The sequence below is a fragment of the Physella acuta genome, unplaced genomic scaffold (assembly GCF_028476545.2).
Source record: "Physella acuta isolate Inbredline_101_S28 unplaced genomic scaffold, ASM2847654v3 ptg000426l, whole genome shotgun sequence".
NCBI lineage: Eukaryota > Metazoa > Mollusca > Gastropoda > Physidae > Physella > Physella acuta.
The window spans coordinates 207,468-230,599 of record NW_026731945.1 but is presented as its reverse complement, the minus strand read 5'-3'; the positions used below and the strand labels follow the sequence as shown (position 1 = coordinate 230,599).

General features: G+C 35.0%; 2 protein-coding genes across 6 annotated transcripts; both read right to left on the bottom strand.

Annotated features, from left to right (window-relative positions):
* Nucleotides 1–377: 377 nt before the first annotated feature.
* On the bottom strand, nucleotides 378–22,714 carry LOC131942769 (uncharacterized). 5 transcript variants are annotated; one of them, XM_059302695.1, is made up of 7 exons: nucleotides 14,140–14,308; nucleotides 5,900–6,245; nucleotides 5,740–5,797; nucleotides 5,107–5,205; nucleotides 4,412–4,816; nucleotides 2,626–2,733; nucleotides 381–2,043 (listed from the first exon to the last, which is right to left on the bottom strand). In XM_059302695.1, exons 2-7 carry the CDS (start codon nucleotides 6,103–6,105, stop codon nucleotides 1,897–1,899), a joined length of 1,023 nt encoding a protein of 340 aa, XP_059158678.1. In that variant the 5' UTR covers nucleotides 6,106–6,245; nucleotides 14,140–14,308; the 3' UTR covers nucleotides 381–1,896. The 5 variants fall into 5 exon arrangements, with proteins under 5 accessions (XP_059158679.1, XP_059158678.1, XP_059158677.1 ...); XM_059302696.1 differs by lacking the exons at nucleotides 5,107–5,205; nucleotides 5,740–5,797; nucleotides 5,900–6,245; nucleotides 14,140–14,308 and adding exons at nucleotides 21,909–22,007; nucleotides 22,102–22,252; nucleotides 22,661–22,714 and having other exon boundaries at nucleotides 378–2,043; XM_059302694.1 differs by lacking the exon at nucleotides 14,140–14,308 and adding an exon at nucleotides 14,321–14,364 and having other exon boundaries at nucleotides 382–2,043; nucleotides 5,740–6,245.
* LOC131942772 (uncharacterized) lies at nucleotides 16,374–20,272 on the bottom strand. Its single transcript, XM_059302699.1, has 3 exons — nucleotides 20,001–20,272; nucleotides 17,144–17,251; nucleotides 16,374–16,710 (listed from the first exon to the last, which is right to left on the bottom strand). Exons 1-3 carry the CDS (start codon nucleotides 20,184–20,186, stop codon nucleotides 16,570–16,572), a joined length of 435 nt encoding a protein of 144 aa, XP_059158682.1. The 5' UTR covers nucleotides 20,187–20,272; the 3' UTR covers nucleotides 16,374–16,569.
* Nucleotides 22,715–23,132: the final 418 nt, after the last annotated feature.

The following is a 23,132-nucleotide window of genomic DNA, read 5'->3' as shown; positions in this document are numbered from 1 at the left end:
CATTGGAGAGCCCACCACGCCGTCATTTATTTTACAATCAAACTAAAACAATATCTAATACGTAAACAGTGTAAAAAACAAATATGCTTTGCGAGCTGAATGAAAATAAACATATGTATGTATACCTGAAGGTATAGTAAAGTCTACTATATTTAAATATGAAATTTAACGGTGAAGCAAGCCAAAAGAAGAAGTGACAAGTAGTCGGTCTCAGTCAAAGCTATTTGGATGGTATAGTTAACTCATCAAGTACGATTGTTTTAGTATAGTTGCTAACTATAAGCAGAGTGCCATTTATAAATGGTTGTGTTTATTCTGTCATCATCATCAGACCATCATGCAATCTGACACAATTTTAGGAATAGATCTTTTATTTTAAATATACACTAATCTTTCTTTTTTAAAATAATAACACATCATCAAAGAAGAACTGAATCGAGCAAAAAATGTACAATTATTTACCATTATTTATTATTCTAAAACTATTCTCTTGCAAAATATAAACGAATAAAACAAATATGCAACTTCTACTCTAAAAAAAATCTAGAAAATTTGCAAAGTATAAACACATTTCGCATATAAATTACAAAACATCTGCAATTATTAAGCTTTCTTTATTTCATTTCCATGAAATATAAAAGTATTTTACGATATTTAAATCAGTCATGAATCAAAGGAAACTGGAATTCTTGTAAGTTTGAAATATGATTACACTATAAGAACAGTTATTAATATCATAATAGGCATAAAAAGTCTGTGTAATCATGCTAAAATACTACACATTGGCGGTCAATGGGGTAGGCCTATACCTTTTAGTTTATTTATATTAAATAATAAAACATCCCCTTTCACCACAACACACTAACTCTATTAATCAAATTTAAAAATAAAAGTGTTTGCTAAATTACTATTATATTAATAGTAATTATTTTTTAGAATATTTCTAGCCTTAATAAAACCGGAAGTCATTTTGTACATATTACACAAATGTTATAAAATATTCAATTTTGGTTGAGAAATATGCTTTCTGGCAACAAGCTTTGGGAACCATTTTGGGCCAGCTTTTCAAGCCTATTATTCTTGACTGTAAACAGGCTGCCAGTCCTACAGAAATATTGGCCAATCGTGTAAGCCAGGGGTTGGCAACCTTTTGATACGCAAGAGCCAAAAGTTACAATTTACAAAATTTCCCAGTTTTTGAAGAGCCACAATTTTTAGTTCAATATTTTGGTATTTGATTAGGATTAGGTAAATAAATTTGATTTTTTATTTAAAATAAATAGCTTTAAATATGAAATAATATTTATTCGTATAAAAACATAGACATGTTTTGGCAGTATAGTAAAATTAGTAATCAAATAATATTATTCTAGGACTATCTCAATCCACTTTAGAAGCTGTTAATTTTTATTTTATTTTTTTCTTTACGGATATCACCGGCTCAGGAGGTGTCTCCCATTAGCCAGTCAGGCCTCAACACGGCAAATGCCGACTAGCTGGCTTGGATATCGGTTTGAATAACTTGCATCGTACGCTTCCATCGTACGGTTCTCATAAGGCTTATCTTCCATCCCACTGAACGCAGGGTAAAGTCGTACCCCACTGTCCAATAAAAAAGGAAATTATATAATTATTAATATTTGTGCAAGGAGCTGGAGAGCTGCATCTGGACGTTAAAAGAGCCGCATGCAGCTCGCGAGCCGCAGGTTGCCGACCCCTGGTGTAAGCATATTTTTTATTACTCCAAGCTACTTAAAGAACACAAACCAGCCAAGAGATATACAAGGACCATACCAGCTACTGCTGCAGTTTTATTTAGCTTGTGTTTATTGATCGCACCGTTCCAGACCTAAGCAAAAAGTAACCAAAGAACAAACACAATGACTTGGCTCAGTTTTATCTCTTGACTTTTAGGTATGTAACGTAAGCGATGATGCCGTAACAAGCCAGCCCTATAATGATGGCAGCTACGTTCAGCATACAGGATCTGGTGGCACTTTGTCTGGCTTTCAGGAACTGCCGCTCCTGGTTCTCACGATTGGCCTAGATACAGAAATGTCAAGGGTTAATTAATGTACTTATTTAGGTTCAAAGGAGACAATAACACTTTATTTTCTTTATAACGTTAACTCCTTCGTTCGAAAATTTAAAAAAAAAATGTAAACAATTATTTAGAGAGCCATTTGAACACTTTCAGAAACAATAGATGCTTTTACTATTCTGCTAACTGTTCCGTATAATTTAATATTATTGATTTTTGGTAATATTTATAATTAAATACTAATACGTTTCCATAAAATATGAAAACGTTTTGCACGGGCGGGTGATACCAAAATTAGCTTCTAAACCTAATGCTATCATATTTAGCATATAGTTATAACTCTAAGAGTTCAGTCTAAAAAAAAAATTAAATGAATTTCTTTTGCCATGGTGATGGCCGCCATCTTGGATTTTATTACTTTCTCGTATACTAAGTATGGAGAAAGTATTGCAATCTTGCAAAAATCGACGTTTTACACCTCCCTGAGTCGGAAAAACATAATTTTGCAATCTTGTCTATATGTCCGGGATAAATTATTGTATCGTTACGCTGTTAAAATTAACAGCTCAATCACTGAAACTTACCGTCTTCGCATAGTAAAGGGCCCAACTGCCTAGAAGTAAACAGCAGCACATAGCAGTAAAAATACTGCAACAAACGTAGTCAGGTATAGGGACAGTTTCCAGATTATTCTGAAAAAAAAACATATTTTTTTGCTCGATGAGGAGGAAAAAATTAATTGCCAAGAATCGGATGAATGGAAGGAAATGGTGGAGACTCTGTGTTCCGTAAGGAGCAAAGAGGACTCAGTCAAGTAAATCAAGAAACCTTGTAAAAATAGTGTACCAAATTTTCAAAATTTTGAGTGTATAGTTGATTCATTTCATAATAAGAATTTATTTAATTCAGCAAGTCTGTGTGTTGGGAGTCTACGACAAATTCCCGAAAGAAGCTTGCCTAAATGCCGTTTGGCCAAAGGCCGTTTTATCGAATGAGCACTTGCCCGAATGCGACAAATACCCAAATGGACGATTGCCTGAATGCGAATAATGTTAGAAAGTCACTCGCAAACGGCAATCGGGTAAGTCGTTTTCGGGAAAACGCTTGGCTCCCGTTTGTGGGTTAGTAGTAAATCTGGTCATTCAAATTTGAACCTTTTTTTAATGCAGCGATTTCCTTTTAACTTTCCATAATATACTTTTTTAGTGATGACAATAAAATGATATCTCAATCTAAATCTAATTAGACGTTAAATTAGACAATTCAAAATAAAGGTGAGATAATAATATTCAAGCACTTGCGATCACATGCTTGCTGTTGGCGGTACACTGTTAGTCGAGGGTGGCTAGCTTCTTACAGTTAGTTTTTAGGAAGGGGGAAATAATTTTTTATTAGTTACAGAAAGAAACCTACTGATCATAAATTGTATGTTCAATAAAGAGGGAGTATTATATCCTACACTTTCTCGTATCTTACATTTTTTTTTAAATATAATCACATGTAAAAAAAAATAATTCGCTCCTAATTTCGTAACCTTTATTGAAACGGTACTCAAGTTATGTATGTTTTATGTTATAGATTAGCGTGAGTCACTAAAACATTGAAAGTAATCCAATTATAAGATCTTGAAATTTTTATACGAAATTTCATCTAATTACCTGGAACAGTGCTCAAGTTGTAGTCTTCACTTGGAAGTACGGTAAAGTAGAACTTCAAGTAACCGGAAATAAGTTGAAAACTTGACGAGCATGCGCATACAATGTATTATTTATATGTGAAATTTCGTCCACCTAACTTAAACCGTACTCAAGTCATTCGCATTTCAGAAAACGGAAGTTGAGTTAGTACCACTTCCGGATATGGGAAAACGTTCACAGGTTTATATAAACTACACATCTGATATAAATACAGGACATTTCGTCAACATAACTGGAACGGTACTCAAAGTATCGTGTTCACAGACAGACACACACAGACACACAGATATACAGACGAAATTGTAAAACTAAGTTTTTTTCCGAGCCAGGAAAACACAGTCCCGATGTAGTACTAAAAATACATTTAAAAAAAAAAAGTATGTATGGATACAAAACCTTTAAATAAATTGGGGTTTGTATAGAACCATGGTAAGTTAATGCCACGAATGTCAATGGATATTGGTCGGATCATGATGCAGAGAGCGATTTGAAACTTTCGGGGCAAGCTTATATTTCCTGCGTAAGGAGGGGTCGGAAAATGTTTAATGGTAGCATTTCTATATAACCTGTATGTTATTTCTATTTCGCCCGGGAAGGGGAGGAGGTAGATATCCTCCCTAGGGGTGGGGGGGGGGGGGTTACTCCTAAAAAAAGAAACTCTGATCGTGATTACCTGTTGTGTGGCAGTTACTGGTATCTGTCCGTAAAAATTGTGCTGGGCTGTAAGCGGAATGGGTTGTTGTGTGATCATCTGGTTGGACTGGTTGGTCGACCACACGGTGTTCCCTTTGTTGTCGGGTTGGATGGTTAGATCCAGTGGATAATGTGTCCCGTTCCATTGGTTGATTTGTGGATTTACAGGTTGGTTCATGGGCTGATAAGGATACGCTCCTGGGTTAGTTGGATAAACCCCAACGTTAAATAGGCTGGAGTGTGGATTAAACGGTGAAGCTCCATAGGCGCTTCCCCAATGATGTGTATTGACAAGCTGTTGGCTATCAGTGGCCTGTATATCCTGATTGATGTCTTCATCGACTTGACTTCTTGATATTTCATTGCCCTCAGCATCAAATTCAATCTGTTCAACACACACACATATATGACACATATTTATAAAACAAAAATCAAGCCAGTGTGAATTAAGTTAGCGTACTTTATGTCTTTAGACAGTCCTACAGCTCATAAACGAAAAGCACCGACATAAGCAAACGCAAAATATCAGTAAGCAGCAATAGTTGATAAGGTTACGAAAAAATGTAAACTTTACTTTTTGTAAAATATTTTAAAAGTGTTTTACATTGGAAAAAATCTATTATTATTTTTTTAATTTTTAAAAAAAAATTTCTTAAATTATTTTTTTGTACTTACGCCTGTAGCTTTATCGTAAAATGTCACTGCTATTGGTTCAACTTCGGCCAGTTTTTCGAGAATAAAACTCTGGTCCAAATCTGCTGCTTCTTTTTTGGCCTGTCGACAGAGTACGAAAGTTAATATAGTTCCTTTTCAGAACTATCACCCCATTGAGTACATGGAGTAGTTAATATGTTTTTTTTTACCTCTGCTTATAGAGGGATACTATGGTCAGCTCTTCACCAAAAGCGGCTTTACTTTCCCAATGGTAAGTCAGGTACCCATCAGTCACACGTTCTAACTAAGATCCGAACACGAGACCTTCGGGTTGCAGCGAAACGCTCTAACATTTGCCTACGCCGTTACTTACTCGATCTAATGAAATTGTTAATTTTAAAGATATTTCATTACATTAATATCAAGTAAAAGCAATGAATCCTCTTTAAAACGTAGCGATCCAATGGGCATACTAAAGCGAATTTGTGTTAAGCACTTTGCCCAGTTGCCTTTACTTTCCCTAACATGAGTTAGGTACCCAAAAGAGCTAATTTGAACCCGGATTCAAATTCAAGAACTTCGGATAAGCAGCCTAGCGCTCCACCGCTTAGGCCACGCCTAATGATATCAAGTGGTAAATGTAAAAAAATGTACCTTGTTTATTTCCCTCTGACGGCGAATTTCTTTTACGTCACGATTTGACTGTTGATACCTGTCGCCACGCCTATCTGTTGTGTTCTGGTCACGATGTGACTGTTGATACGTCTCTTCATACCTATCGGTTCTGTTCTGGTCACGATGTGACTGTTGATACGTCTCTCCATACCTATCGGTTGTGTTCTGCGCTAGTGAACTAAAACCGTATAAAAACGCATGATCCGCTGTAGTGTTAGATGGCATTTGGTATCGCATGTTGCCTCCCAGGTACATATCAGCAGACGGTACGGTTGGCGACTCGAAATTCCCTCCTGTCCTATAAGCGTGTTCTCCAAATTGGTATCTTCCCATTTCATGCTCCATTTCTAGCTTTGATCGTAGTGATAAACACTGACACGTAGTAATAAACACTGACAAATCTTATTAGATTGAAAATAATTATGTAAGCACTTATTTACGTTACGTTTAGTGGTGAAATCTGACTGTAGTTGGTTTTGTATTTTCTGAAAAAAAAGAGAGAATTTGTTTTTAAAACTTTGCTTATAAGTGTGTTTTTTGGGGTCGGCGTGGTCGAGAGTCGAGAGTTCGAATCCGGGTTCAAATCTGTGGAACGTCCCTGAGTCCACCCATGTTAAGGAAAAAAAAAGAGGCTGGGCATAGTGCTGACCACACTATGCCTTAATATGCCGAGGTCAATGTATCTTATAATTAAGAACGAAGAAGAAGAAGAAGAAGAATGTATCAGATGAACTCTACTTCATCTGCCCCTTGTGTCTTGGGCACGAACAGGATTAAAAAGAAGATATGTGTGTTAGATATTGCAGTCTTAGTTATTTTTTTTTTTTTGGCAAACTGCTTCAACATTCTATTAATTGAAAAACAGCGAAACACTAACTAGGGAAAATTTTAACAATATTGATTTGATTGACTATGAAAATGGTATGTTTAAATGTGGTGGTAGGGAATTAGTGTGTGAAGATGGGGTGGCATAAGGTTGGGGGTGGACATGGCGGGAGTGCTGTTAAGTGCAGCTAATACGATAATTGGCTAAGTTTGTCTATCTGTATGGATATAAACATGAATAAGTTAATAATTCACTCAGTTTTTATTGCTATCATTAAATCTGGTTAACAAATTTATCATTTCATCATTCCAAGTTTTTTGCATGAATTGGTAACTAAGAAACTAAGACTCAAACAAAATATAATATTTTAAAGAAAAATGTGCTTATCATCAGACAGGCTTTTGCAGCTAGTATATAATCTGGGTACCAGATTCTTGTGTGGTAAAGTAAAGTTCCCTTTTCAAACCTGACGGTCTACAGGGCAAGTGAGGTAGAGTTCACTTGTTTCTGTGACCTCGGCATATGAAGAGATAGTGTGGTCAGCACTATGCCCAGCCGCCTTTACTCTCCCTAACATGAGTTAGGTACCCATCAGAGTTGGGTGGACTCAGGGAAGTTCTACCGACTCGAGACTTACGGGTTAGCAGTCCAGCTCTCTACCGCTAGACCACTCCGTAAAGGCAGCATATAACTGTCCACATTTCCCCTCTGTATACCGATGGCACAGAAGCAAATAAACTCTAAATTGTCTACCCTAATGCCCGCCAAACCTTCAAAAGGGTAACTAACTTTATAAATATCTATTTATAAAATATGAGTTTCACAACAGTATGAAAGTTTTCTTTAAAAATCCATAACTCAAAATATTTTGCTCTGACACAACTGTCGAGGTTGTTGCGCTTTGATTGTTCTCACTGACCTATGTTTATTCTTCAAGCTATATATAGCTATTTATTCCTCATATCATGGACTCGTGAAAACAAAAGCAAAAGCTTCCCACATTAAACGAATCAAAGTTTGGCCGTGGTGTGTGGACGAAGTACCCGATATGTTCCTCACACATAACGTAACAAAACGTGAGTTATCTCTCCTAAACTCTCTGGTAGATTACATAATAATATTTAAAGTACAATAGAATTAGAATCGCGTTAAAAAAAGAATTGTGCACCAAGTTAGCGCAAACAATGTATGTAAACAAGAGTGGACAATGTTTGCTAACTTTTAAAAGTATAACTAAACATTTAATTAAGCAACAATATATGTCACAATGCATTGTCATCGAGTATGAAACGTGTGAAAGACATAGGTTCGGTAGAAGTGATCGAAAGTTTTGCAAGCAAGTTTCCGTCCAAGACGGCCGATAGACAGAGAGCATAAGATGGATACATCCTCATGTGTTTTGAGAAACCAAAAATAGCCTAAAGTACTACATAAGTGGACCAGACAGAAATCCTTTACTATATTGATGAAACCAGTGAATAAGATCTTATACCTACGTTAGCAAATTCATCTATCTACCTAAAAAAGTACTCATGTTAAGAGTGATTTAGAAACTAGAAATAGTGTAAAGTACCACTTCCGGATATTAGAGTTCATTAAAAAGTTGAAAGTATTACAAATACAAGATCTTATATTTATGTATGAAATGTCGTGTACCTAAATAAAAACATTACTCTTGCTTTTGTGTTCCTACAAAATACAGTAAAGTACTATTTCAGTTTACTGGATATTTTTAAAAATTTAACTTAAATCTGCATATACAATGTAATATTCACTAGCAAAATATCGCCCATTTAACTTAAACTGTACTCAAGTTATTGTCTTTAAAAAACAGGAAGAAAAGTAAGTACCATAACCGTTTATATCAAATCACTCAAAAGTAGATGTAGAAGTTAGTTTTCGATAGTGTGTATTAGTGACTTTTCTTTGATATAGCTAAAGTTATCGTGTCAAAAAAACAGAAATACAGCCGAAATTTCAAAACTAAGTTTTTCAAGCTCAGGTAGGCGTTAAACATCGAGATTTATTAAAATTTCGAATTACATTGAATACCCGACTATAATCCCCAGCCACGTTACTCTCCCTAACATGCTAACCTGTAAGTCTCGAGGGTATAAGTCAGCCGAACGTCTCTCAGTCCACCCAGCTTTTATGGGTACTTAACTCATGATAGGGAAACAAAAGCGGCTGGACATAGTACTGACCACATTATCCCATTGTTTGAGGAGGTATTTGCAACAAATATACTCTACTTCATCTGACCCATGAGTATTGGGCACTAACGGGAAAGACGATGATGAATAATTATTGTATGCAATCATAGACAGAACATTTTGCTCTCACTTCTGTTGAAATTCCATTTAAATAAACTTTCACTTTCAGTATTCAATTAAACTAACAAAAGCCCATCGCATGTGTATCCGTAAACTACACACTGTAATAAAAATATTTTTATGTTTTTTTTTTAAAATTAAAATCGGCTGTATAATTATTTTATATTATATAGACTACTTACCGTTTTTTTACAAAGTAGTCATGCTACTTGTTCATTTTGTATAACAGAAATGTCGAGCTGTTTACCAAGACACAACCGTGTTAGATCAAGAATATGTGGTAATATTTAAAACAGGATGTAGCTTATACAATAGATTCACCTTGTCAGGTTAAGCTTCCTTCTAGCCGACCTAATTATCCCCAACCCCATTGGTAAAGGTACCAATTAAATTAAATGTGTTTTTTTTTTTTTTTGTATGCTGTATCTAGTAATTATATATATTTTTCTATACTAATTGGTACATTTTAAAATTTTCAATGTTTGGAAAAAGAAAACACTACAATGAATAACATTATTATTTTTAGGTGTTGTTTATTGAACTGAAAATTTAACCGGTACCGGTTCTGCTTCACTGCGTGTTAAAGGGCACAGTCGTTTTATACAATCGTTTTATACATTCGTCACATACACTTGTTTCATACATTTGTTTCATACATTCGTCTCATACACTTGTTGCATACACTTGTTTCATGCATTTGTTTCATACATTCGTTTCATACACTTGTTTAGTACATTCATTTCATTAACTTGTTTCATACATTGATTTATACATTCGATTTAGAAAAAAAAGTGTTTCTTCCAGACTTTTTTCTCACTTGAAATTTTCGGGGGGGGGGGGGTGGGGGGCGGTAGACTTTTTTCGGGGAGGCGGACAATGTTAAAAGTATATATTTTCTATATGAATTTTATTTCGTTCGGGGGGGGGGGGGGGCGGTAGACTTTCTTCGAGGGGGGGGGGCAGGCCCCCCCCCCCCCCCCGAAGAGATGCCTGGAAGAAACTCTGTTCATAAACTTGTTTCATACATTCGTTTCATGCATTTATTTCATACACCCGTTTCATACATTCAATTTATTCACTTGTTTTGTACACGAAGAAAAAACTGACAATCTAACGAAACAATTTCTTTTTTAGCCAGTCCTCGGACATACTTTGCATCCAGTAAGATAAAATATGACTTGCAATAATACCTCAGTATTAGTTGATGTAAATGTACTATGTTTATTAGCCAATACACGTCAACCAGCAGTCGGTTTGTATCATGCATCTCTTTGCGTACCGCCCCCCCCTACCCCTCTTTTGAGCTCGTACACCGCCACTACCCGGACTAAATAAAAATATAATGTATATAGAAAATATAAAATGTAACCACGTGTTCTAGATATTTTTAATGCGCCTCCCCCGATCCATGTCAAAGCTTGCTTTGCCTCTACCACCACCACCTCCCCCTTTTCCCACCTCCATCAACCCCACCTCTACCATCCCTAGCCCCACCTCCACTAACCCCACCTCCACCATCCCTACCCCCACCTCCACCAACACCAACACCACCACCACCATCCCTACCCACACCTCCACCAACACCAACACCACCACCACCATCCCTACCCCTACCCCCACCTCCACTAACCCCACCTCCACTAACCCCACCTCCACCATCCCTACCCCCACCTCCACCAACCCCACCGCCACCATCCCTACCCCACCTCCACCAACCCCACCGCTACCTCCACCATCCCTACCCCCACCCCCACCTCCACCAACCCCACCGCCACCATCCCTAACCCCACCGCCACCCTCCGTACACCCCCCTCCACAATCTCCACCGCCACCATCCCTACCACAACCTCCACCAACCCCACCTCTACCATCCCTACCCCCACCTCCGCTAACCCCACCGCCACCATCCCTACCCCCAACCCCACCTCCCCAACCTCTAATAAAATACCTGAAAATATACTAGACTGCAAGATAACGATTTCTTTAAGCTTTTCGCCCTACCCTTCGAATCAAAAACCTAAATTAATCTCTAGTACTATAATGTTTCTCTTTCAGACGGCGACAATGTGTTTATTATGTGAGTATTATTGATACAATTTTCTATCTCTGTATTGCGTTGATACGTCATCCTACCGGCTGAGGTTTAAATAATGCAATTATCGACCTTTAAAACAACACACGTATGATCCGAAGTAGGTCACATTTGGAAAGTTAGTCACCTTGCTACTGGCCAGGTAGGCATGGGGTATAAACAGGATGTCAATAAACGCATGCCTTGCATGTGTACGTACAGTAAAGTGCACTAGTAATATAAGTGTTTACTATACAGTCCATACTCAATGTAAGCAAGTAACGTATCCAAATAGAAAAATATACATTTGAAACCAAAACCTAAACACATTTCACCGAAATATTATTTAGCGTGTTTAGAAATGACGCGTTTGACCGTGTAAAGTTGTCAAGTTGACTTGTGGATGGGTAAACCCGTAAACCTGGGAAGGTGAACATATGTAGACATGGGAAGGTGTAAATCTGTAGACCTGAGAATGTGTAAAACTGTAGACATGGGAATGTGTAAAGATGTGTACGTGGGAATGTGTAAAGCTGTAGACATGGGAATGTATAAAGATGTGTACATGGGAACGTGTAAAGCTGTAGACATGGGAATGTGTAAAGCTGTAGACATGGAATAGTGTAAATCTGTAGACTCGATGCTGTGTAAACATGCCGTTTACACAGCTCATGAATAGATGAACAGGATTATTCCATGAATTATTTAAAACGTGACCTGTACAGTGTACAGCGCTCAGCTACGTATGTACCAAGAGAGACTCGACTGCGATGCCGAGCTTGTGTGTCGTGTACATTATCCATGTACACACGTACACGAGGCTTTGCTGAGAGGTCTAGTGTGTGCTGTGTTGTGTATCTGTTACATAACCCCATGATCAGATGAGAGGTCTGAGAAATGTATTCCTGAGGGTTGATTATGTGGGAGATAGGATTTAACAAATATTAAAATCAAGAGAGCTAGAGACAAAAATTAAAATCAAGAGAGCTAGAGACAAAAATTAAAATCAAGAGAGCTTGAGGCGGAGTCGGTATGGGGAGTGGCGTAGCCAGGATCGTCTCATGGGGGGGGGGGGGGTTGGTTCAAATTCGTTCCATCATATATATATATATATATATATATATATATATATATATATATATATATATATATATATATATATATATATATAGGTCTATTTATATATATATATATATATATATATATATATATATATATATATATATATATATATATATATATATATATATATATATATATATATATATAATTTATGTATATATATATATATATATATATATATATATATATATATACATATATATATATATATATATACTAACTGTGTGTCATTGCTTCGCTATGATGTAAAATAAATTAAAAGTAGCACTCTTAAGAAATAAGAAAAAAACACGCAATATAGGCCGACAAAACAAATAAACCGGGAGTGATCTCCCCTAAACTTTCTCGAATATTCTTATATAAAACAACAGGGGATGGGAACTCGGGATATAGATCTAGTTATGATTTTTTATCCATTTTAAATACTTAAACTTTTTAAAATAGAATAGAATCTCATAGAAAAAAGTATTGCGCACCAAGCGAACGCCGAATAAAGATGTTCATAATGGTGCGCAATATTATTAGTACTTTATAAATTTAGATGCGTTTTTGAGAAATCGGAAATAGCGTAAATTAGTACTTCCCGTCAACGGAAACTACTCAAAATTTGACAGAAGGTAGAGAATTAGATCTTTAACTTACAGGTGAAATTTCATTTATCTATCTGAAATAGTACTCAAGTTATAGGCTTTTGAAAAATTCAAAGTAGAAAAAGTACCACTTCCGGTTATCGGAAATCGCTCAAAAGTTGATATGGATCTACGATTTTGATAAAATACTTATATATGAAATTTCATCAACCTAACTGTAACTGTACACAAGTTATCGTGTTTAGACACACACACACACACACACACACACACACACACAGAGACAGACACACAGACACACAGACATACGGACAAGATTGCAAAATTATGTTTTTCCGTATCTGTGAGGTGTAAAACGTCGAGATTTGTAAAAATCTCGATTTTTTTTTTGCACGATTACAATACTTTCTCTATACTTCGTATATACGAGAAAGTAAAAATACATAATAATTCTTGCGACATTAGTTATGACAAGCAAAGTAGAGGAATTAATCATTCTCTTAATATAAATATGTGTATGTCTACACATTTAATTATAAATGTCAAAACAAATCAATAATTACTTTAGAATGTAATAAGGTAGCTTAAACTTTTCGTTTTTACAAAAAAATATGTTGTCTACAATCAGAATTAAAAATATTATCGTCATAAATGCTAAAGTATTACAACATAATGAAATTTTTCAGAATGAGAATTGGTATAAAACCACGCTTTTCAATATAAAAGTTAAAACATTCTGAATAATAGTCTACATTTAACTAAAGTATCGGTCTTTCATTACGCATTCTCCCAAATGTACTTAACAGATCAGTTCGGGGTGTGTTGTGTGTGTGTGGGGGGGGGGGGGGTCAACTTCATTCACCACTGTCCTGTCACTTTAGGTCATTTATCCAACCCAGCGTATACCTAGGTGTGACATTAATTATCTCTCTACACAATTGTTGTGTTGAGGTGGAGGGGCGGGGAAACTAAGCAACTCAGAGTGAACATAGCGTCAGTTTTTAGATGACTGTTCCAAACATACATATTCAATTATACATGTTTACTGATTCAGAAATAGATTTAAATAAGTAGCAGTGGTATTATGACAATACATTTGATTTTACAGAGGGGTCCATGCCCCCCCCCTGCCTACGCCACTGGGTATGGGGAGGAGATAGATATACGAAGTATAGGCGGGAGTGGGTGGAAGAGGGGTAAATATGCAGCCATTCGCTACAAAAGGCTGTAAAACAGTTTCCGTAAGGGGATAGTTAATAAGTTAAAGTACGCACATTTCGATCATCACAAAAAAATTAAATTTGTTTGATAAATACTAAAACATAGATGCGTTTTTTTTAAGGTTCAATCTCAAGTAACCATTTAATTACTACATTGTAAAATGTTTCAAATATTGGTGGTTAGTCACAAATGGATGAATGCCATACTTATACATACCTCTCAGTCGCAACTTTATAGAAAAAATATCACGTTTCAAAAGAAATAGTGGTCAACTCATCTTTTAAAGTCTATTCATTGATCTGTTTTAATATCGTCAATGTTTAAAGTAAATAACTTTCAATTGAAAGTTACTTAAATATAACTGAATTTAAAAAAAAAAAACAAATATGTGTCCTACCTAACTGGTTTTCCAGCAACAACCTTGTTTTCGTTAACGCTTGAATGAGTTTATTCAACACGCTAGAGTGTGTTTATATAAATTGAACCCGGAAGTTGCCTGGGGGTACAGTTAGCTCAGCGTATGAAGCTTCACTTTATTTTAGCCAAGTGAACCGTATCGTAGTCTGGCCATACAGCCTAGAGTTAAGCTACGATGCAAGTAAACGAAGTGTTGAATACTTCCAGTCATATTAAATAACAAAAATCCAGTTCCTAAAGTCTCGTTTTTCCATTTTAAAACAATTACAAATTATAGTTCGTATTTTTGTTGGTAGAAATTTTTGTCTCTCGAGAGGATGTGACGAAATTTTGTTACTGATTTTGACCCAATTTAATTGCATTAATATTACAGGTAAATTAGTCTCTGATGAGAATGCAAGAATATCTAATTTTACAATGTAATTAGATATTAAGTTGTCATTAGTAATTGATAAAATGTTTACGGTTGCAAAATGTTTGATGGTAGGGTTGTGTATACGGATCGCTTGATCGGTCCGTGTATTGAATTAGTTGTGTCCAGTGTTTCTTCCATGCATTTCTTCAGGGAAGCACCGCTCCCTTCCCCCTGAACGAAATGGAATTTATATAGAAAACATATACTTTTCCCAGTGTCCGCCCCCCCCCACTTGGAAACCGTTATCCGCCCCCTCCCCCCCCCCCGTAAATAGCAAGTGCCCCCCCCCTCCCCCCGGAGAAAAAAGTCTGAAAGAAACACTGGTTGTGTCAACGAATGGTTAACATCTGAGAGCTGAATCTATATATAATAACGTGAGGGTCAGATGATTTTCTTTTGAGTAAAGATCGCAAGCTACTGAAAGGTTTTTGAAGCAAATAATTTTAATGTGTGTGTAATCTATTTACAAGTCGGAAATGAATAATAATAATTTTAATTGTTTAAAATTTTAAAAAAAAAACTGATTGGAAAAAAGTATTAATTGTTTTTGAAAAACTAAAATATCGGCTAAGAATGTATATTTTGAAATTTATAAGTAATAAGAAGTAATAAACAAAGAATCTAAAGGAAAACATAACGTTTAATAAAAATCTTTAAAATACACAATCATTGATTATGAAAACAAAACACACTTTATCAAAAGAGTGCTTTTGTAACCTAGTTGTAAAGATTTTTTTTTTTAAATTACCAAATAAAACATGTCGGGTTTTAGGTAGGCGAAGTAGATTTCACCTATTTCAGTGACCTCGGCATATAAAGGGATAGAGTGGTCAGCACTATGCCCAGCCGCCTACACATTCCTCAGCGTAAGCCAGTTAGGTGAATTATGACACTTCGAAGGACTTGAACCCGAGATTCGAACTCGAGCCTTTCTGTTAGCAGATGTATGCTCTACCATCCGACGCCACCGTCCCATTAAGGCTGTTACGAGTATTGACTTATGTTAGACCCTGCGTGTGATACAGAAATTTTCAGTCTGAATTTTCTTTTCTAACAAAACAAAAGCAACTAATTTTTTTTAAATTAATAAAAAACAGCAAACATTCTATTCAATTATAAAAATTGCAGTTTACATTGCCTGGTCATTGAAGTAGGTAAACAGTCATAATAACAAAATGTAAATGCAACAAATTGAATTATATGAATTAAATGAATTTAAATATATAAGGCAAGCATTAACCAATTTATTGAAATAAGCCCACTGTAAATTTTAAGAGTTATGTATATACATATAAATATATATATATGTATATATATATATATATATATATATATATATATATATATATATATATATATATATACTATTATATATATATATATACTATTATATATATATATACTATAATATATATATACTATAATATATACATACTATTATATATATACTATAATATATATATACTATAATATATATATACTATTATATATGTATATATATATATATATATATATATATATATATATATATATATATATATATATATATATATATATATATATATATATATATATATATATATATATATATATATATATATATATATATAGCGGCGGCGTAGCGAGGGCGGGGCAGGGAGTGCAGACCGAACCGGGTGACAAAAAATTGTATAATGTGCAGTCTGAAAATGCTTTTTTGCCAGTTCCATTTGATGATTAATTAAATATATATATATTCTACTGCCACGTTGGACCTGAATTATAATTTTAACGTGTACCTCAGTACACATTTATCACAATTCTCACGAAGTCAGTTATCTATACCTGAAATACCATACTAACATTGAGCAGTATAAAATGACGCCCATCACAAAAGCGGAGATGTTGAATCTGCAAGCTGTTTTGGCACTATTTTGGGCGTCGACAAACTGTCTATCTCTGTACAAAATACAAGCCTGGAACACACAATGCTGAGTGATCAAAGGTATCCTATATTCACTTGGATACAGTACGGTATTTTAAAATGTTTCATTGCATACACACCAATCCACAAGCACACCCACATACACATACCAATACACCATAACTATAGCATATCTACCCATTGCTTAACCTTGCACATGCCCCTGTCACTACTCATGCAGATGCACATACACATACACATACGGGTACACGTAGATGTACGTGTTAAAAAAACACAAAAAAAAAACAACTGCATATCTGCGTATTCAGTTATATTTTTATCTATTATATAATCTTAATAATATTTACATTGTAATGAATAAAAAATTTAAAGTGCATTACTACTATTTTAAGTTCATTATAAACAGTAACCATTGCATGAATTCACTCCATTGTAAACAGAAAGCACACCAATAAATCACTTACATTTATTGATAAACGTAAGCCAATGATGCCGAAGGGGAGGCAACAGAACACGATAGTAAGGATGCTGATTGCTATGTAGCAGCCATACGACTCGGTCCGCATAACATCCTGAAATACAAACAAATATTCTATTTAATGACGATGGCATTACAAAATAAAAACTCACCGCAGCCTGAAGAGAAAGTATAATTCTATTAATCCTAGATCTCATACGAGAACATCCAATTCTCAATTCAAGCATCAGTTGCAGTTTGTATACGTTGTCTAATATAACTGTAAAGCTACATTTACCTGACATTTCCTGTTTCATCACTTTCCAGTTATCTCCCATCACCCTTCACCACCCCCCCCCCTATTTCCGCCAGCTGCCTACATTATTTTTTAAGGGGAAGGGGTCAGGGACCCTTTCCCCGAGAACGCCCAACCCCCCCCCCCCCTCCCACCCCGGACGAAACAAAAATTCATTTTATATATATATATATATATATATATATATATATATATATATATATATATATATATATATATATATATATATAGGTAATATATTATTTGAACAATTTTTCCTGTAATTATTTTGTTTCACTAGATCAGTGGTTCCCAACCTTTTTCGAATGGCGACCCCCTTTTATAAAAAGTAAGTGACCCGCGACCCCCATAGAATTAAAAAGCCGAAATTAGTATGGAAATTAATAAGCACTAAAATAAGATTTTCTAGTAGACTTTCAATACGAACTACTTTTGATAACTGTTTTAATAGCATGAGTAAAAGTGCATACTATTCACTAAACCTTCGTGGTTAACTTTTTAATTAATTTTTTTTTGTTAACGCCAACCTATGTCATTATAATTATCTTAATTTTGTTTTTAATCGAAGTATAGTGATGAAAATATATTCTCGAAAAGTCAATCAATTTTACGTTTGGGTAGGAATGGTGAATACTACACCAAAATTGTGTCTGCAGTTTTTCATCTTACTCGGAATCATTCTGCAAATTAAAGAATTCATCTTGTAATACATAGGGAATGCTGGCAACATCAAGGGAAGAAGAGAATGGGTAATGCGTAAATGCAGATTCTTCTTTTTGCAGCTCAGAGAAACAGCGATGCAGTTCGTTTTCAAGAGATTCAAGATGCACAGAAATCGCTTCTTTCAAAATTTTAATTATCTCACAATCAGATTCATCTACCACACCGTAGAGTTTCTCAAATTTACAATATTTCCAAGATTTATTTTCTTTACCGATTTTGCAGTTTTGATAAAAATGCCCCGAGAATATCATGGAAAGTTATAATATTCGTTCATTTTCCCTGAAGCTTCAGGTTAAGCTTATCTTGATGTTCGAACACATTTACTAGGTATGATACTTTCTCCAACCACTCTATGCCGTTTTAAGTATACCTAAAAGTCTTGTTTCCTTTGCACTTCCAAGAACAATTTGATTTAAGATTTCAATTCAAAAACACAATTTACAACATTTCGTTTGACAGCCAGCGTACTGTAGTGTAGCAGAGCAGAACCTCGTGATCTATATTAATGTTTTTGCTCAGTTTTTTGAAGGCTCCAGATTTTATATAATTTATGACTTATACTAGCAATTGACTCTTGATGTCGATTGGTTAGGGCAGTGGTTAGGGAGCTAAATCTTTTCTGTTTTCTGAAAGCCCGATTTTGAGTTAAACATAGATGGCGCGCCATACGTACAAACCACCACAGCCTTTTTAACCCATTTTAATCATCCACTTTCAAAAAAGGTATTTATTTTTTCCATGCTATCTTCACAAAAGAGCAACTCTTCTTTGCTATCATCCGCATGAATATAGACACAGACTAGCAACTGCAAACGCGAACTCACGTCTGTTGATTTATCAACTTGAAAAGCAAACAATGGTGAAAGCTTAATTTCAATAAAAATGTGTTATTTAACATTTACGTACTTGCAGCGTTTGATGAGATTTTCTCCTATTGTTTTTTTTTTTTTTTGCTTGGCACATTCTATCGCGACTTCATTTGATGCTTGCACTAATGCTGGTGAAAACTTCCTGTTCGATCAAGTTTCTGGCGTTTGCAACTAGCTTCTTACCGACGAAAGAACTCCATATATTTTTTGGTGTGTTCCGAATGACTAGTCTCAAATGACGATTTAGTTTTGAATATTTCATCGATTCGTGACTGAGAACAACTGTGTACAGTGCGCTTTGTTTCTTCTCTATTAAATTTCCAGTGATGTTAATGAAGCCGAATTTCAAAAATTCTTCTAAATATTTATGTTTTGTTTCAAATTACTAAGGTTTAGTATACCAGTTGGCGACCCCCCTGAAAGACCCCCAGGTTGGGAACCCGTGCACTAGATATTGTATTACCATACACGTTTATAAGGGCCAAAAGATATAATGACTCCGGCACGGCATCTCATGGTGTCACCCCAACCACCTTTTTTTTTCTCTGTGTATTTTGTATATTTTGCAGTTTGTGTCGACATCCCCCCCCCCCCCGCCCCCCGAGTAAAAGCGTTAACGTATTCACATTTAATACTAATGATGTTTCTCTATAGTCGTTTGTTAATACAGCTGGGTGTAGCATTGTTTTCTCTATATTTTGCATGTTTACGTCATGGTGTCGCCCACCTCTCTTGTCGCGATTATCATTATGTACTTAAAATATTTTTTAACTCTAATTAAACATTGGTGTCACACGGCACGGTCCACACTCCCCGCCCCCGCCTCGCGACGCCTCTGTATTGACTACAAATGTATGTTTCAAATCGTTTCAAACTAATTTATGACTAAATGTGGTAGTGGAGAAGAGAAAGCTGATGTTACAAATGTGAATTGTATGTGTTCACGTTGTGATTACCTGATTTGTGTCAAAAACTGGTGGTTGTCCGTAATAAGTGGGTTGGCTTGTTAGAGAAAGGGGTTGTTGCGTGATCATCATATTAGTCTGGTTGGTCGACCACACGTTCGTCTGGTTGTTGTAGGGTTGGCGTGTTAAGTTCTGTGGATATTGTGAGGCGTTCCATTGGTTCATGTGTGGATACATGGGTTGGTTAACTGGTTGGAGCACGGGTTGACAAGCCTGTTGATTCCCATGTTGTTTCGTTGGTTGATTAACTGGTTGATATATCGGTTGATTCACAGGATGATTCATTGGTTGGTGAAGATACACATGTTGATTAGTTGAACACACCTCAGCTTTAATTGGAATGCTGTGTGAATTGTGTGCAGCATCTTGTTGCCTGCTTATAGCATCTTGTGTATTGAAAGGTGAAGCTCCGTAGGAGTCGCCTCCATAGGGGGTTCCCCATTGTTGATTAGGGTCAAAGTGCGACGGACCAGTAGCATACAGACCCTCCGCGCTGTCAAATTCTTGCTCTGTTCTGGATATTTCATTGCCATCAGCATCAAATTCAATCTGTCGAATATATATATATAATTATATATATATATATATATATATATATATATATATATATATATATATATATATATATATACAAATATAGATATATATATATATATAGATATAGATATATATATATATATATATATATATATATATATATATATATATATATATATATATATATATATATATATATATATATATATATATATGTGTGTGTGTGTGTGTGTGTGGTTTCATGACATGTTATCTCAGGAAAAGTGATCTCAGACAAAATATCATAAAAAACATCTCTCGGATAAATAGATCAGGAATAAATATTAAATATCTTTGATCAACTGATCCCCAGGACAAATTATATCATTGACTATTGTTTGCAGACATAAAAATATCACGTTTGTATGTGCTTATGTGTTCGTGTGCTTGGTTGTGAGTTTGTAAAATTTGTATACCTTTTGGTATGCTTGCTTATTCGTGTTTGTTCCTTTATTTTAGTTGTTTAATCATTTGTTATATTTATCTACTTATATATATATATATATATATATATATATATATATATATGTATATATATATATATATATATATATATATATATATATATATATATATATATATATATATGTTTGTGTGTGTGTGTGTAACACTGTATTTTGGGTATTGTTTATTTATATTGTATTTAGAATGATCTGGTATGAAAGTAGCGAGTACCTGGCCAACGGAAGGACTGTGTGAGCGACTAATCATGTTTTTCAATGCTTTTTGTGAGATCGCTCACTGAGCTCACTAAGTGGAGAGAATGAAGTGTATAAAAGGGGAGAGTAAGGTGGACTAAGGGTGTCTGTGTAGAAGAATGTAAGCCGTCACCACGTCACTCTGTTTCTGGATTGTACTTTGATTGTCGTTATTCTACTATGGATTTATCATTCTTATTTCTTGTGGATCTATTAATGTAAATAAAGTTGAAAGTTAAAGAACTGTTAGTCGTATTCTTTCATGAATGAACTCACAACAACAACTATTGGCGTATACACGTTGTTACAATACACACACACACAAATATATATATATATATATATATATATATATATATATATATATATATATATACATATATATATATATACATATATATATATGAGTCTGTATATACAGTTAATTTTTTAAAAGTCCTTACGTTTTTGTATAAGGTACTGAGTGTTTGCTAGAAAGTCTTGTGGATCGCATATTTAAAATACCAGCATAAGTTAAATCAAATCACCATATGACTTCAAGAACTGAGATTGTCATTTTAAAAATCTATTTGCATCGGTAACATTCTGACAACGGTGAAATAAATACAAAATGTTATTTACTTACTCCTGTAGCTTTATCATAGAATGTCACTGCTACTGGTTCAACCTCGGCCAGTTTATCGAGAATAAAACTCTGGTCCAAATCTGCTGCTTCTTTTTTGGCCTGTGGATGGTATACGAGGTGTAAGGACTAAGTTTAGTATACATACCTTTAACGCTAATGGTTAAATTTTATTATAATATATTTTCAAACGTACCATGTTTATTTCTCTCTGACGACGAATTTCTATCATGTCAAGTTCTAACTGCTGATAACTGCTGACATCCCCAACTAATCTGTTGTCTACCGGTGAATGTGTAAAGTCTAGAGACGTCGAATCCATAGTAGTCGTTTGTTGTCTTCTAACCCTGAGTATAAAATCACTAAAATTTACAGTAGGCGAATAAAAAAAAATAAGCTGATGTCGTATCCGTGTATTTTCTGCATTGGTATGTTTCCATTTTATATTCCATTTCTAGAAATAACCTTAGTAACAAAACCTTATAAATTTATTAATTTAGGATAATTTAGGATAAAATAGGTGCAAAGTTTAAGACATTTTTTTAACAAGAATCTTCAATTGTGAGGGGATGTAGATTGATGTGGGACGTTAATTCAGGGAATGGGGTCTGGCTTTTTGTGACGATGTGGGGTGGAGGTAAAAAATAATCATTAAAAAACGTGACGTCATATATGGATGACCCCCTTATTCTCGTATTTTTATAATCAGGTAGCATATACAAAGTAATTTTAAAAAAAAACGGTTATGTACTTACGTTATTAAAAAAAAACACTAGTTATACTTTTTATCCGTCCTTTTTGTAAATGAAATGTTGAGTTGTTTAACAAGATACAGTTAATGGCCACATCAGATGAAGGCCGGATCACGTGACGGCGGGTGCAAATATTTAAACACTAGGCCTTGTATTCAGATCTTTAAACTTCAGGGTTTTTTTTTACCCAACAAACACTTCCAACTAACCAACCAAATTATACCTGATCCAGAGAGTTCAAGGTCATGATTATATTTGGTGTATGTATACTTTACGTCTCAAATTAATTTCAAGTTACTTTGTAATCGCTGGTAAATTTTAAAATTTACGTTAGTTTGCAGAATAGTACAAAATCCAAAATCCGAACCGCACATGTGTTTCTGTGTGTAAACAGACATGAAAATTTTACCTGTCAAAGATTCTGCATCAATCAGATGAGTAGCGACCCTTCCCGGCGCCCGGGGACAAACATTCA

Bases quoted from the DNA above. Each gene is read 5' to 3' on its own strand.
- LOC131942772 (XM_059302699.1), bottom strand. From the start codon at position 20,186: ATGTATCCACACATGAACCAATGGAACGCCTCACAATATCCACAGAAC. The intron at 17,252-20,000 runs GTAATCACAACG...TTTGTATTTCAG, and splicing joins CAGTTTTTGACACAAATCAG to GATGTTATGCGGACCGAGTC. The intron at 16,711-17,143 runs GTAAGTGATTTA...TGTGTGTTCCAG, and splicing joins GCTTACGTTTATCAATAAAT to GCTTGTATTTTGTACAGAGA.
- LOC131942769 (XM_059302694.1), bottom strand. From the start codon at position 6,105: ATGGAGCATGAAATGGGAAGATACCAATTTGGAGAACACGCTTATAGG. The intron at 5,206-5,739 runs GTACATTTTTTT...CTCTGTCGACAG, and splicing joins GTCAGAGGGAAATAAACAAG to GCCAAAAAAGAAGCAGCAGA. The intron at 2,734-4,411 runs GTAATCACGATC...TTTTTTTTTCAG, and splicing joins CAGTAACTGCCACACAACAG to AATAATCTGGAAACTGTCCC.